At 38.4% G+C, this 16027-nt stretch overlaps 2 protein-coding genes and 1 long non-coding RNA gene across 3 annotated transcripts in view; 2 read left to right on the top strand and 1 right to left on the bottom strand.

Annotated features, from left to right (window-relative positions):
• Nucleotides 1-4996: 4996 nt before the first annotated feature.
• CLDN12 (claudin 12) lies at nucleotides 4997-15838 on the top strand. Its single transcript, XM_025471438.3, has 3 exons — nucleotides 4997-5047; nucleotides 6239-6328; nucleotides 12296-15838. Exon 3 carries the CDS (start codon nucleotides 12329-12331, stop codon nucleotides 13061-13063), a length of 735 nt encoding a protein of 244 aa, XP_025327223.1. The 5' UTR covers nucleotides 4997-5047; nucleotides 6239-6328; nucleotides 12296-12328; the 3' UTR covers nucleotides 13064-15838.
• Nucleotides 4998-16027, top strand: part of CDK14 (cyclin dependent kinase 14) — a 722297-nt gene continuing 711267 nt past the window's right edge. The window contains exons 1-2 of the mRNA XM_035698550.2: nucleotides 4998-5047; nucleotides 6239-6328. The gene's annotated coding sequence lies outside the window, so the exon portion shown is untranslated. The remainder of the gene's footprint in view (nucleotides 5048-6238; nucleotides 6329-16027) is intronic.
• LOC125752460 (uncharacterized) overlaps nucleotides 8556-16027 on the bottom strand; it is a 42766-nt gene continuing 35294 nt past the window's right edge. Inside the window, exon 3 of the long non-coding RNA XR_007401991.1 lies at nucleotides 8556-8710. This is a non-coding gene — a long non-coding RNA (uncharacterized LOC125752460). The remainder of the gene's footprint in view (nucleotides 8711-16027) is intronic.

Below are 16027 nucleotides of genomic sequence, written 5' to 3' on the forward strand. Positions count from 1 at the left end.
AAGCAACACCCAGTTTCTGCCTTCATCTTCACATGGGATTCTCCCTGTGTGGTTGTCTCCAAATTTTTCCTTTTTATAAAGAAACAAGTCATGTTGGATTAAGGCTCACCCTAATGACCTCTTTTTAACTTGATTACTTCTGTAAAAACCCTGTCTCCAAAAAGGTTACATCCTGAGGTATGTTGAGAGAGTTAGGACTCCAGCATTGGAATTTTTAAGGAACACATTCTACCAATAACATTTCCCTATTTTTATCTCTATACTTCCCAACATCCCAATTAATAGATAGTCATTTATTATTTTTTTATTTGATAGGCTCCTCTAAAAAAGAGTATATGGGGAGGGAGGCTTTGTTGTTTTTTTCTTCAAAGATGTATTTATATCAGAGAGAGAGTGTGCACATGCATGGGAGGTGAGTGGCCAGAGGGAGAGGAAGAGATAGAATCCCAAGCAGACTCCCTGCTGAGTGCAGAGCCCTTTATCTTGACCTGAGCCAAAATCCAAGAGTTGGGTGTTCAACTGACTGAGGCACCCAGGCACCCCCAGATTTTAATTTTATATTTATCCATATTGGTTGAGTTTCAGTAGTGGACTTTGAAATACTATGGTGAGATATGACTGACACATAAAAAGGGAAATGATGTGCCAGTTAGTTTCCAATTTGGAGCTGATGTGTGTAATTTACAGAAGATGAAATTATTCAGAGGGGAAGGTAGGTAGGATTTTAGTGGTCAGAGAGGGTAGTAGGAAGACATTCCAACTTTAGGAATAGCTTCAATAAACATTTTGAGTAAGTAAAGTTTTAGCTGAAGAAACCCAAAATAAGGAGACTGCCCTGAATCTCAAGAGTTCTGAATGGTAACAGCAACCTTTTGGGAATATCCTCCACTTACTACTTCTGGATTTTGAGCACATTACTGAGTCTCAATTTCTTTGTCATTAATACAGATTTATTGTGATTAAGTTAGATAATTCATGGAAAACATACTTGGAATATAATAAATACTGAATATTCTCTATTATTTTAAAATTAACATATGAAAGGAAATTGTACATATCTTAATGGGAAGAGTTAAGGACTTAATTTTTTTTAAAGATTTTATTTATTTGAGAGACCATGTACACGTGTCTGTGTGAGTGGAGCAGGCAGAGAGGGAGGGAGAGGAAGAGGGAAAGCAGACTTAGCTGAGTGCAGAGTCCAGCAAGGGACTCCACATGGAACTGGATCCTATGACCCCAAGGTCATGATCTGAGCCAAAACCAAGAGTCCAACTCTTAACTGAGCCATCCAGTCTCCCCAAGGTGAGGGGTTTAAATAGGATTGTGACAATTCTTTGTAGTGAATAAGGGGCAAATGGATATTTCAAAGGAAGAATCATTAGGACATGATTCCTAATTTGAGTAAAAGGTATGAAGAAGATAGCAGAAAAAGATAAAGGGGAAACCACTGACAAAATAAGGAATGATGGAAGACATAAGGAGTACAATTATTTGTATTCAGAGAATGCTGAAATTAGAGTAATAGTTGTTAATCATATGAGCTGGTGGGGTGCCTGGATGGCACTGAGCAGTGGTTAAGCATCTGCCTTTGGCTTAGGTTGTGATCCTGGGGTGCTGGGATCGAATCCCGTATCAGGCTCCATGCAGGAAATCTGCTTCTCCCTCTGCATGTCTCTGCCTCTCCTGTGTGTCTCTCTTGAATAAATAAATAGAATCCTTTAAAAAAAAAATCATATGAGCTGGTAATTAGAAATAGTATTGAAGTTATGGAAGGTCTTGGCCAGACATGGATTTGAGGAGATAAAAATCTGGTTGCCCTCTGAAGAAGGGCCCCAGGACAGAGCCTTTTGATAATTGGGGAGTGAGGAGGAGGAAGTGAAAGCAACAGGTGGACAGGGAACAAATCAGATAAACTAGAAGAGAAGTAGAAATGTTGGTGTTTCCAAAAACAAGAAAGCAGAGTTGAAGAAAAAAAGAAGTGGTCAAAATTGTGCAATGTGGACCTGAAGGAGGTGGAAGAGAATGAGGATCAACAAGAGACCCTTGGATTCAACTAGAAAGAAGTTATTAGTGACTGTGGCAGGCAGAATAATGGTCCTGTAAAGATGTCCTCATCCTTATCTTGAGAATCTATGAATATACTGTTACATGGCAAGGAAGTATTAAGGCTGCTAATCAGATGACCATAAAGTAGAGAAATTATCTATGCAGAAGAATGTCAGAGTGCTGTGATTTCAATGTTGAAAGATTCAACCAGCTATGGCTGAGTTTGAAAATGGAATGGGGCCATAAGCCAAGGAATGAAGGTGTCCTCAGGAAGCTGGAAAAGACAAGGAAACAGCCTCCCCTGAAGCCTCCAGAAAAACCATGCAGCCCTGCCAGCACCTTTAGTTTAGCCCATTGAGATCTGTGTCAGGTTTCTGACCTCCAGACCTATGAGATAAGAAATTTGTATTTTAAGCCACTGAGTTTTCTGGTAATTTGGTACAGTAGCAATAACAGTAAGTAGAACTTTGTAGAATTTTGTTGGTGGTGTACCGCAATGAATTTGTTTTAAGATATGACTTACTCCTTAATTAGCTGTTAAGAAAAAATGAAAAGCCAGGATTGTTAACTGCTGATCTATAGTATTTTTAAAAATATATTTTTATTTATTTATTCATGAGAGACATGGGGAGAGAGAGAGGCTGAGACACAGGCAGAGAAAGAAGCAGGCTCCCTGCAAGGAGCCTGATGCGGGACTCGATTCCAGATTCTGGGATCAGGACCTGAGCTGAAGGCAGACGCTCAATCACTGGGCCATCCAGGCATCCCTCTATCTTCTTACCTATAGTTATTCTGAGAATGATATTCCAATAATCTAGTCCCACTAGGGTACATAAGTATTTTGTTCCATCTTTGCTAAACCAAAGACGAAGCTAACATTAGGTGTCAATTTATCAATAAGCTGAGAAATAGTGTTGCCATCCCTTCCTTCTGGTGCTGTTATTTAATCATAGTCAACTACATATACATGCAGCTAAAGTCAGCTAACCAGGTTAATTCATCAGTGACTGGGAAATTAATTATAAAATGATTTTGTACACAGTTACTGAATTCAATTCATTTTTATGGATGAAATTCAGAGCAAAGAAGTGAGATATGTTGGTTATGTTGCTGTTGTCCATCTGGCTGGGCTGAGCTCAAAGATCCTTTTACCCCCAATCTCTCTCTCTCTCTCTCTCGGTGTTCTCTTTCTCTTAATTACATTTCTAGGTCTAGCTTTGGGATTGGATTGCTTCAGACCTTCTATCCATCTTCAGAAACAGTCTGGCAGATGAAAAGATGCTAATAGGGCAGCCTGGGTTGTTCAGAGGTTTAGCGCCGCCTTCAGCCTAGAGCGTGATCCTGGAGACCCAGGATCGAGTTCTGTGGCTGGCTTCCTGCATGGAGCCTGCTTGTGTCTCTGCCTCTTTCTGTCTCTGTCTCTCACGAATAAATAAATAACATATATTTTTTAAAAAGAATAAGGTGGTAATAATGGACAGATAGAAGACTTTTCTCCCTTTTCCATCACTAACAAAAAGCCCCTCAACACAAAATGAAAATTGGTAAACACACACACACACACACACAACTAAAACAAAAATCAATGTCAGAAACTGTTGTAAACTTCTCTATGTATAGTAACTCATTAAATCCTTATCATTATTTTTTGATGTAGGTACATTATTATTGCAGCTAAGATCCTGAGCCACAAGGAGGTTACTTAACTTGCCCAAGTTAAGTACAGGGCAGAGTGGGAGTGGGGGGCGGGGGTGGATAGGGATGCATGCAACTCTTTACTTCTGTTTAAAACTGTGGTGCTTTTTCTCAAACTTCTTATCTTGAAAATTTTTGAAGGTTCAGAGATTTGGAATAGTAAATGAACACCCATACACTTCCTCTCTCTAGATCCAACAATTGTCAACACTTGCCACATTTACTTTGTGCGTGTGATCATTTGAAATTAGTAGGCATCATGGCACTTCAGCAATCCTTCACATATGTAAAAGAAATCAGATCTGTCCTATACAAGACTTCTGAAACCTTAATTTTAACTCAGATATTCAGATAATGCAGTACCTCATATTTATGAGAAGCCACAAAGAAAGAGACAGGATGGTTGAAATTGTGCAGAAGAGTAAAGTTAGTTCAAATATCTAATAGCTAGTTATGAGCTCAGCGCTTTGCCTGTATTTAGTGCCTTAATTTTCAAGATAATTCTATGCTGTAGGTAATCTTACTATCTTCATTACAGATAACCGCAGAGGTAACTTGCCCAAGGCCACCTAACTAATATGTAGCAAAACCCCATATTAAACTAGGCAGTTAAATATATTTTAAAAATTTAAAACAAAGGATGCTCAAGTGTTATGATGCCTATCACCGTAGAGATCACACACACATAAATGGAGATAAGATAAATGTGGCAAATGTTGAAAACTGTTGACTCTAGAGAGTAAGCATATGGATGTTCATTGTACTATTCAAATTCTCTGCAAACGAAAAATTTCAAAATCAGTTCTGGAGTTTGGTCTTTTCAACTTTGTGCCTTGGTAAATGTTTTGTGGAAAAAAGTATTTAAGGATTTTTGCTAACAAACTTTATTGGGGAGGTCATATTTAGTAGGAAATATTTAGTTGGGTGTCCATTTCAAAGCTATTGTCAGTTTTGTTTCATTTATTTTTTTATTTTATTTTATTTTATTATTTTTTTTTGTAACACCTGTAACCCAAATCTGGACGGAACTAAAGGTGCCAGGGGACTACCGGGGCTGGAGGCCGAGGAGAAAGGCCGGAGGAGATCGCAGGATGTTGCCTGGCGCCGGCGGCCCAGTGGATTCTGGGAATTGTAGTCTCCCAGTCATCCAGAGCATTCCTGATTAGGGCCTCGGGAGAACCTGCCTAGGCTCCCAGAAGTCTCCGGTGCTGCTCGCTGGGAACGCACTTCCTGGGACGCAGCGAGGGAGACGCTCTAAGAAGCTCCTCAGTGTGGGCGAGTGAAATGTCTTGGATGTGAGAAACAGGTAGGTGTGGTCAAGAATCCGATTTCTGGGTCTTTTGCGTAAGTAGTTGACGGTTTTGTGTAAAACAGCTAAATCGGAGGGAATCAGGGACACGGAAAACTGTTGACCACATCTGCGGACGTGAAAAGGGCGTGAGGTATTTGAAAAGGCTTTAAAAATTTTTGCACACGGGAGTATGGAAATGTCGGGGTGTCTTGCCGGAGCGGCCGAGGAGGGCTTGGGCTTGGCCAGCGGGGCGTGCGGTGTGGAGCTGCAAGTTGCTATTTTTGAATCACCAGCTGCTTGTGTAATGATGACCTGCTCGCGGTTCAAACCCACTCAGTGCTGTAGGGATGGGCTTGCTCTGAGAGCGTTGTCATTGTTGCGGTCTCTTTCCATTGGCTCTAACTAGGAGAGCTCCCCCTTCCCCCAACCCCCCACCCCCGACCCTTTTTTTTTCTTTCTTTCTGCTAGCTCTGGTGCTCCGAAGGACAGGGCTTGAAGGGATGGAGAGGAGAGGAGAGGAGGGGGAGTGCGGGTTTCTCTGAAGCCCAAGTTGTGTGCAGTAGGCCTCGGAAGGGGCCGGATGCTACGCTGGAGGAAGGCCAGACTTGCTCGGTGAGCCTACTTAAAATGAAAGCTCAGGGATGCTAGTATGTGTTTTTAATTGTAAAACAATTTCCCCTTAATTTGGAGTGAGTGATTATGCTTGACACCAACTCAAGAAACCTACATTTAGGAAAGAAAAATTATAATTTGAAATCTCTTCTGTTGAGGACCACATTCTACGTAATAATTATAGGGCTAGTAATAAATGCCTTAATCCAGGAAGTTCTCTGGCGTCTACAGGTTTGCATCCTCATCCTACCTATTGTGATAAGTAGAATTTGAAAAGGAAGTTGTTGGTGCTTAAAATAGATTTATAAAAACATTTAAGTGGCAGGTTGAGACCGCTGGTGGAACTAAACTCAAAAAAGCATTCTAGTTGCAAATTTTAGGATGCACAGTGCAGATCAACTTAGCCTAGTTTTGTTATCAGTGTGCTTTTAAAAGATACAAAAGAAACAGTGAAGCAGTTTCCTTGGGCCTCCTTATTCTTAGTTGTGAATAGGAACTAAAAAATCCATTACATACATATGTGTGTGCGTGTGTACACGTGTATGATTTAAAGAAGTCTTATATTAATTTAGGACATTTTTCCTATTTCTTTAGGCCCAGATCATCTCTACTGTCTATTCAGATGTGCATCTATTTCTTCTAAGTTGATTAAAGTTGTTTTAGAACTGTGAAGTACCTCAAAGAGTAAGTACATCCTTTGATTTTACTCTTTTTCCTTTTTCCACCATATGTCCGATGACATGTTTTTCTCTTGTTCAACAAAATAAAGTTACAAGATAGACCTCTCTTGAAAGCAATGATTGATGACCTATAGTTTCTAAGAAAACTCAAATTACAAGTAGAAGACTGCTAGTCTTACCATCAGGAAGTGATGTAGCTATTGTTATACGTGTCTTCTCATAGCTATTCCTGGGATTGTCCCTGAAAAAATTACATAGTGATGGGTCTGTGAATTCCTAAAGCTCTTAGCCATTATTCCTGCCTCGGACTTCTTTGAATGCTATTCAAAACCACAGAACAGATACCTTTTTGAAAATATTTTTATTTGAAAATGATATATTTGATAATCTTTAACTCTGTACCAAATTTTATCCATCTGCTTCTGAAAGTCACCATGGAACATAGTCAGATGACAAATGTGAAGTGGTTGTTTTGAAACAGAGTCCTTATTTGATTTGGTCAGTAATTACTCCAAAGAGAATCCTCTGTTATTATTGTTATATGGCTATAGTCATCTGTGATTGATTGCTGAGATCAAAAAAAAAAAAAAAAAAAAAGCATGTTTCTAGCTAAAGAAAATAAATAAGCCTACTAATAATCATTATAAACTTAAATTTCTTACCATACTGTTTTACAAAAGGCTTTTTACTATTTATGATCTTATAGCTACCTTGGGGGACATTCTATAGATAAGATATTTGAAGTTCAGAGGACCTTTCCCAGTCTGAAAATGGTAGGATGTGACTGGCATTTGGTCTTTGGTTACCTGGACTATAATACCACTTGCCTCTCTCAGATAGAAACAACAAGCCCAGATATCTATGGATATTAATCCAGCTTTAGGCTGTTCTAGTTAGTGTTCAAGAGTGGTACTTAGGGGATCCCTGGGTGGCGCAGCGGTTTGGCGCCTGCCTTTGGCCCAGGGCGCGATCCTGGAGACCCGGGATCGAATCCCACATCGGGCTCCTGGTGCATGGAGCCTGCTTCTCCCTCTGCCTGTGTCTCTGCCTCTCTCTCTCTGTGTGACTATCATAAAATAAATAAAAATTAAAAAAAAAAAAAAAAAAAAAAAAAAGAGTGGTACTTAGATTTGTTAGTGTGTTTTCAACCTTCCATATTTTCTACAGTCCCCAGTAAGGGATTTTCATATGGCATAAAGAGGTTTATCTTTTTTCTGCATTGCTATATTAAAATATAAATACAAATATATAATAAATTGTTTTGCTTTAAAAAGTAGTTTTGTGTTGATAAACAGACATTAATTTGATATATTAACCACTGTTAATAAAGAGGAGGTATATCCAGTAGTAACAAACCTATTAAGTTGAAAACATGAGAATCAACACAGTTGTAAATGAGTGACTCCTTGACCACTGTGAAAATTAACCAGTGTTGCCAAACTTAGATATGTGTTTCTAGAAGAAGAGTCTTTATGTAAATACTTGGGAATGGCCTCATTTTTTTAGGAGAAGAAAATGAACTTTGTTTTAAAAAATGGGAGAGACTGGCCAATGGAGAGTGGAAAGTGGAGAGGGCATGGTCTAGAAGCACATTGGAAGTTTCGAAATGCAGAATATGAATGAATGAATGAATGAATGAATGAATGACACTGATAACAGAGCGGATTTGTAACTTTCTCCCTGGATCCTGACCATCCCATATGGACCTTGTATTTGTTTGTTTGTTTGTTCACTTATTTAACAAATAATCAAGTGCCTTCTGTGTACCAATATGGGACACAGTGAATAAAAGGGAAGGCTCTCTGTCCTGGAATTCAGTGTCATGAGAAAGATAAATACTGAACAAGGAATTATGAGCATAATCACTGCTACAAAAGAGAAGGTACAAAGGTGATTTCAGAGTATATAACTGGGGCTGGGGGGCTGGTTAAAGATAGGGGAAGAGAAGACAGATTTAGAGCCAGATTCCCTGGCTCTAATTTCCAGATTCATCATTAGAAAGAAGAATACCTGTTAGATAAGCAAAAATTAGACTGGAATTAAGAAAGTTCTAGAAGGAAGAAATAGCATGAAGTAAAGCCCTTAGCCAAATTTAAAAGTGCAAAATTTGAAGAGCTAAAAGCAATACGGCTACATAGTCTGTAACATATGAGATGGGAAAGTGACAGATAAGGAGATTGAGAATTTGACAGGAACCCGTGGTGGGATTTGAAACTTTGGAAACCATGGGAAAATTTTGAAACTTTATTCTGAGGGAAATAGGAAGCCATGGAATTTAAGGAATGTAGTGAGGGCCACCTGACTGGCTCAGCTGGTGGATCATGCAACTTTTGATCTCAGGATTATGAGTTTGAGCCCACATTGGGTGTAGAAATTACTTAAAATCCTAAAAAAAAAAAAAAGAAATATAGTGAAATAATCAGATTTACATTTGAAACAGTTATTTTGGATTAAAGATTAATTGGCATAGGACAAGAGTAGAGGTTTTTTTTACCCTCTTAATATGAACAAATCCTAACCTGAGAGTCATTGTTTTCACTTTTAAATCACTAAACATATTCCATCTCCCAGCTATCACTATAAAAGGATACTTCATACTTTTAGTGAGATATATGACTTATCAAATCTTATATATGTGGAGTTAAGAACAGATCATAAAAAGGAAAGTGGCCAAATAAAGTTATAAAGAGCAAAGATATTAATTCCAGCACTGAGGTTGAAATTATCTAAAGATTTGAGGTAATAGTATTTCCCTTCTGAAAAAATGCCATGGTATCCTTGCTGTGTAAATTAGAACTTTTAGTCATTCTCTGGGATCTGAGCTAAGAATGTAAAAGCAAGTTCAGGGGACTGATATATCTTTGTTGATTTGATGCAGGATAAATTCGAATACACTTGATCCTGAAGTAAATTTTGACCTGCTCATTAGTGTTGTTTGATAGTCCATAATCTAAGAACTACAGGAATTTATTTATCATAATAAAGTCATTCATTCTGATCTTACTTCTCTTGCATTCTAGGAATTAGTGGTATTCAGGTGGCATGATTGGAGAAATCTCAATTATATTGATACTCCCAAGTTTTTGACCCCTATCTTTGAAAGCAAGAGGGAGTTTATGATTGGGTTAAGACTCTTGAGTACATAGCCTGAAGAAGTTCTGAAGCTTTAAGAGAAACAAAGGGAACTTTTTCTTAGGTCTTCACAACATTAATCAAATCCTCATTCTCTTTCATTGCTCAATCTTCCTGTAACCCTGGATGATACATTTTTTATGAACAGGTACCTTAGTGGCTCACTTTGCTTAATATCTAACAGTTATCATTTGACATGTAATAATCATACAACTGATTTACTCTCATCATTTTGCTTTCTCATAGAACAGCATATTCTTTCCCTCAGTCTGACTGTTGACACATTGCAGCAAGGTCCAGATCTTCGTGGTTTCAGTGTCCCTCCAGGGCCTAATAGTATTTTTATGTGCTAGATACTCAGTAAATGCTTGAGTTGAATGAATTGGTTCATTGAATGAATTATTACTTGGTAATAGCTACTTCCTTGTCCAGTTCTACATTATCAGTAGCCTACCTTTGTGAGTTACTTTGGTCTTGGAACAGTGCCCAGTACTTATTTATTCAAATATTCCTAGAATAAGTTAAGTGCCAACCACTGTGCAAGTTGCTAACCGCGTATGGGGGAGACAGACAGGTACGTGAGCAAAAACCTGAATGAAGCTGAATTTTGGAGCTTGGCATCGTTAGTAGCCTTTTCCAGTATAAATATCTCAGACCTGCACCACAGTTTCCATTGCTGGAATAAGGTTGTTGGTTACTAAAATTAAGCAAGACAGTTTTTCTCCCCGATTTGCATGAAAAATATAAATTAGGACTGTAATTCTTTTGTTTTGTTTTCATCTCTAAACAATATATTTATAAATAATTGCCACTTTTGGGAATATTGACAGAAGACAACATGATAAGTAGTAAATTAATATTAATGGAGAAACTTAGAACTAATTATGCTTAACTTAAGGACTTTGAAAAATGGTTCACTTGGGCTTAACTGATTTATATATGTATGCATACCTATATATTTTATGGTAGTAAAGATATCCCTAGTCTATATGATCAGATTAAATATTGCAAATATGTTGTTTTCTAAAGAAAAAACAATGTACCTTCCCATTCAGACACATTTGATCAAGTTCCTTTTTTTTTTTTTTTTTTTCATTTTTTTCATTTGATCAAGTTCTAACCCAGTTTAATATTTTGATCTTTCTGGACCCTAAACTCCTGGAAATGCTATTCCATCATTGCAAGAGGTGGTATTAGACTGTAAAGGATCATGGGTACTCTGAACACATACTGTATTCAGAAACAATAATTCTCAACCTGTCCCTCCTTCATCATGATGTAACTAAAAGAAGTAAAAGTGCTACTTTATTAGTCTACTTTGTTACTTCATTGGGGATGTGATAGAAGGCAGAGAAAATACACTTGAATGGTGTTTGAAGAATGAGTTTCACATTCTTAAAGCTGAATAAGGTATTGGTCTTTATACTTTGTCATATACAGAAAAAGAACAGAGCCTTTTAATTTGGAATGAGAGAGAGCCCTGGCCACTTTTTTTTCTTTTTCTTACTGTAGCGTTAAAGGAGTAGGTTGTCATTACTTTAGGAATTTTTGCATTCATCTATGAGCCGTCATGGTATAATAACCAGTAACCACTAGTGTAATAACCTGAAAAGCTTGCAAGTCATCCTGAATCAGTTAGGAAATAGTTAAGCAGAATAATATCAGGGATCTTTGTTCTCTTCTTTTCATTTGACTAACTCAATGGAGAAGAGGTCATTTACATTTTGTAATTATCCAGTGCACCTAGTATGTAGGAATGAGATGTTGCTTTTTCTTTTTCTTTTTTTAAGATTTTATTTATTTATTCATGATAGTCACACAGAGAGAGAGAGAGAGAGAGAGGGGCAGAGACATAGGCAGAGGGAGAAGCAGGCTCCATGCAGGGAGCCTGACGTGGGATTTGATCCCGGGTCTCCAGGATTGCGCCCTGGGCCAAAGGCAGGTGCTAAACCGCTGCGCCACCCAGGGATCCCATGCTTTTTCTTATTTAACATTTATTCAGCAGATGTTCTTTAAACTGCTCCAGTGTGCCAGGCACTGAGCTGGTCACTGAGTCCTAAGAAATAGTTAATACTTGAATTACTCTTATAACATGCTAGACATGTTTTAAGCTCTGGACATTATATTAACTCACTAAATACTTTGTGAAGTAGGTACTGTTATTTTTTCCATTTTAAAGATCAGGAAGATGAATCACAGAGGTTTTATAAGCTGACCCGCGGTCACTTGGCCAGTAAGTGAGGAAGTGGGGATTAGAACCCTAGCAGTCTGGCTCAGAGTCCTCCCTCAGCCAATCTGCTGTCCTGTAATGCTTCTTTCCCCATGTCTTCATCTCTTATGAGCTGCCTTCACCTCAGCTGCATGCGGGTTTCATTTTACATCTGCATGAGCATTGAAGGCTGAATTTGTGTTGTTTATAGTTGATGGATGATGAGTGCTCTGACCATATGTATTTGAATGGCTGACATAATATACCATATGTGTGTTGAATGAGTGATTATTGACAATTGAGAGACTTTCATATGTGGTGTTAAGAGGATTTGAAGTGATTTTGATTGAGTTCCTGGCTCTGATTTGCTGGGAAGTAAAATACTCATGCCTTTAGTTCTTCAGTTGCTGCATGACCCAGCTACTGGTAACCAAGCATGGGTCAGTGCACCTGTGCTCTGAGGTCACATGCACATGTGTTTATGTATGTTCAGATTTACATAGGAAACAGGGACAGGCTTTTCCGTCTTTGCATTGACATCATTAGTTGTGCTGCCAATCAGCACCACCTTTCCTACTCTGCTCTTCTATTGTCCCCTCATGATTTGTCCTCTTGTGTGTCACCCCCCAGTCTGACTGACAGTACTGCACAAGCCTGCCTGCCATGGGCTGTCGGGATGTCCATGCAGCCACAGTCCTCTCCTTCCTGTGTGGAATCGCCTCGGTAGCAGGCCTCTTTGCAGGAACTCTGCTTCCCAACTGGAGGAAATTACGACTGATCACATTCAACAGAAACGAGAAGAATCTGACTGTTTATACTGGCCTGTGGGTGAAGTGTGCCCGATATGATGGGAGCAGTGACTGCCTGATGTATGATACTACTTGGTACTCATCAGTTGACCAACTGGACTTGCGGGTCCTCCAGTTTGCCCTGCCTCTCAGCATCCTGATTGCAATGGGTGCCCTGCTGCTCTGCCTCATTGGAATGTGCAACACGGCCTTCAGGTCCTCAGTGCCCAACATCAAACTGGCCAAGTGTCTGGTCAATAGTGCAGGCTGCCATCTGGTGGCCGGGCTGCTGTTTTTCCTGGCAGGTACTGTGAGCCTCTCCCCATCCATCTGGGTCATCTTTTATAACGTTCATCTGAACAAGAAGTTTGAGCCAGTCTTTACATTTGACTACGCAGTGTATGTCACTATGGCTAGTGCTGGGGGCCTGTATATGACTTCCCTTCTACTGTTTATTTGGTACTGTGCATGCAAATCTTTGCCTTCTCCTTTCTGGCAGCCACTGTACTCCCATCCGCCCAGTATGCATACTTACTCACAGCCCTATTCAGCACGTTCCCGCCTTTCTGCCATTGAAATTGACATTCCAGTTGTTTCACACACCACCTAATGGGGAAATAGTTCTCAGAGAAAACTTGTAGCCTCACATCTCCCGTATACAAGAACCCATATACATTTTCCTTTGTTTCTGACCAGTCAATGAAGCCAAATTCATATGTCCAGGTAGAATGAAGTGCTGCTAGTTTTATGAAAAGTACATTATTTTAATGTGAATCATTCCTTTTATCTTGCTTCTTATGCTAGAAGGATTTTTAACCTCTATATTGATACTTAATCAGTTATTCAAGTGGAAAGGGCCTGTGTCTCAGTTGAGGTGATTTAGAGCAACATGGTAAAGTAAAAAATGATGACTAAGAGAGGCTATTGTACATGATATTTATGAGTATTTCAGAATGTGTATTGTCCTTTTTCTATAATACCTTAAACTGGGGAAAAAAAAGGGCAATTTCAAATATAAGAAATTTCTTTCAGGTAAGGATAATATTTTAACAGTAGTCAGTCTACCAGCTTAAGGCTGTAACTTTTCTTACTTCTCTCTCGGGGCTAATTATATTGAATAGAGTTTCATATTTTGAAGATACTTTCCTTTGTGCATTCCTTATCTTCTACCTCATGGCAGTGTTTAAAAATAAAATGCATTTTAAGTGATGTAAGAGAGAATAAGCCTAACATTTTAAATATCTACTAGTATGGATAACATTTAACATAATTTTAAAAGTTAATGATTCTATAAATTGTATTATTAGAGTTAAAATGGGCCATGTGATGGATCGGTGCTTCCCTTCTGAGGCAAAAATCCTTTTTTTTTTTTTTTTTTTTTTCAGATAGCATCCACCAAGGTAGTACTCATGGCCCTCTATAATCTCTTAATGACAAAGAGAAAGAAAGAAAGAGGCCCAAGCGGTTTGTTTTTAGACAGTGGTAGGGGACAAGCATCTATTCTTCATTGACAACATCAGAGATTCATTTGGGTGACTGCCTTTTGAATGATGAGTGAAGTAAGTTATGCTTCACCATGACCACATTCACTCTTGATTCAGTTCCTGCCCTCATCACTGATTATTTCCTTGAGCATATAACTTTGCTCAACACTTTAGTGGGTGCTGTAGAGGATATATGAAAAGTATGAGATCTAGTCCCATCCATTAAGATATTTTAATAAAGGGCAGCCCGGGTGGCTCAGCGGTTTAGTGCCGCCTTCAGCCCAGGGCGTGATCCTGGAGACCCAGGATCTTGTCCCACGTCGGGCTCCCTGCATGGAGCCTGCTTCTCCCTCTGCCTATGTTTCTGCCTCTCTCTCTCTCTCTCTGTGTGTCTCTCATGAGTAAATAAATAAAATATTTTTTAAAAAAAGATATTTTAATAAAGAAGATCAAACTGTTATCTCACAAATAGGGAACAGTCTGACTTAATTGGCAGCTGGTCTTAATTTCTCAATCATTGATCCAGGAATATATTTCAACCAGAGATGTGGCTTTTTGGCAGACAGGCTTATTGTACGATACCAGCAATATTCTGGAACTTAGAAATTCAATTCATTGGATCCTTTAGAGCACCTACCCTAGCCTAGACACTATAATAACACTGTATCAGATTCATGAAAATGGGCAAAAATGGTAAAGAAATTAAATTATTCCCTTTTCACCTCTGAAAGTATGATGATGTATTGAAGAGGGAGGAATAATTAAAATCTCTCTTGTAACGGGGTAATATTTAGATGCAACCACGTTAACACTGAGATGAATGCTTAGAAATTCAGGGATATTGGGTGTTTACCTTATGAATTTGAGCTGCTGACTTAATTGGTATAATTTGCTATATATTAGTACTGTGTTCATAAGGATTTTGTTTTATTAACCATTACAAATTTCACAAACAGCTAGTTGCATGGTAAACAGATTATTATGCCTCTTTGCAAATCTGGATATGATTCTGATACTTTTGTGGTTGTAAGTGGTACTATTTTTTTTCCCTAATTACAGCACTGGTTTATGTATATAGCAAATAAATCCAGTTGTATAATTTTTAAATGCCATCAGTATAAAGCATGCAAAAATACGTTTTTTTTAGTTACAGCTTCTGATTACCTTCATTTCCATTCCTTTTTTGCTCTTCTCAGATATAGCTAAATCCTGATCACTCCAAGACAATGGCAGGTAGAATTTTGAGACTAATATTAATTTCCTCCTTTGCTAATTAATATCAGTCTCACTAAATTTGTCCAGAAATGTCAAGAATTCTACCATCTTCCTGTTCTTAGTATCAACAATATTAAAGAAAAGTAGACTTAGCCATTAATACACTAGACAGGTTTTAGTCCATGGGATTATAAATATAAATGTGAAGGTTTTCCTGTAAGCATCTTTTGCAGTCTTTTCATAATCCGTAGCCTCAAACTAGTATTTACTATGGATATAGTAGGCAAAAGAAACCGCTGTTTCCCTTATTGTCTTTAATATTTCAGATTTGCTCTCAATAGCTGTTCTTCAAAGCCATCAAAGGAAAGCAAGTATTTACAGTTCTTTTTAGTAATTTTTGAGCACTCATCAGGCTATCATTGTGATGGGGGATTTTTTTGTTGTTGTTGCTGCAAGTTATTAATGTTAAGGGCCTTTTACAGAAGCCAGCTTGGAAACAACCTTAAATGTGGTATGATGCACCAGATTTGGTTTATCCAGCAATGGGAGGAAAAAAAAAAACTCTGAGTTTACTTTACTTGTAATTATACACTATACTAGATGATGTTTGTTGTAAACTGCAATGTAAAACCTCAGTAAAACTGCACTGTACTTCTTGATGTTTATTAAAAGATGTATTTTTACAAGTTTTTGTTTCTATGCTTTTCCTCAATACTTTAAAGTAAAATAGTTTGAGGGGCGCCTTGGTGGCTTAGTCAGTTAAGCATCTGACTCTTGATTTCGGCTCAGGTCATGATCTCAGGGTCGTAAGATTGAGCCCCTTGTCAGGCTCTGCACTGAGTGTGGAGCTTGCTTAAGATTCTCTCCCCCGTCCC

This window comes from Canis lupus, chromosome 14 (assembly GCF_003254725.2).
Source record: "Canis lupus dingo isolate Sandy chromosome 14, ASM325472v2, whole genome shotgun sequence".
NCBI lineage: Eukaryota > Metazoa > Chordata > Mammalia > Carnivora > Canidae > Canis > Canis lupus.

Excerpts from the sequence above, each read along its gene's own strand:
- CLDN12 (XM_025471438.3), top strand. The coding sequence starts at position 12,329 with ATGGGCTGTCGGGATGTCCATGCAGCCACAGTCCTCTCCTTCCTGTGT.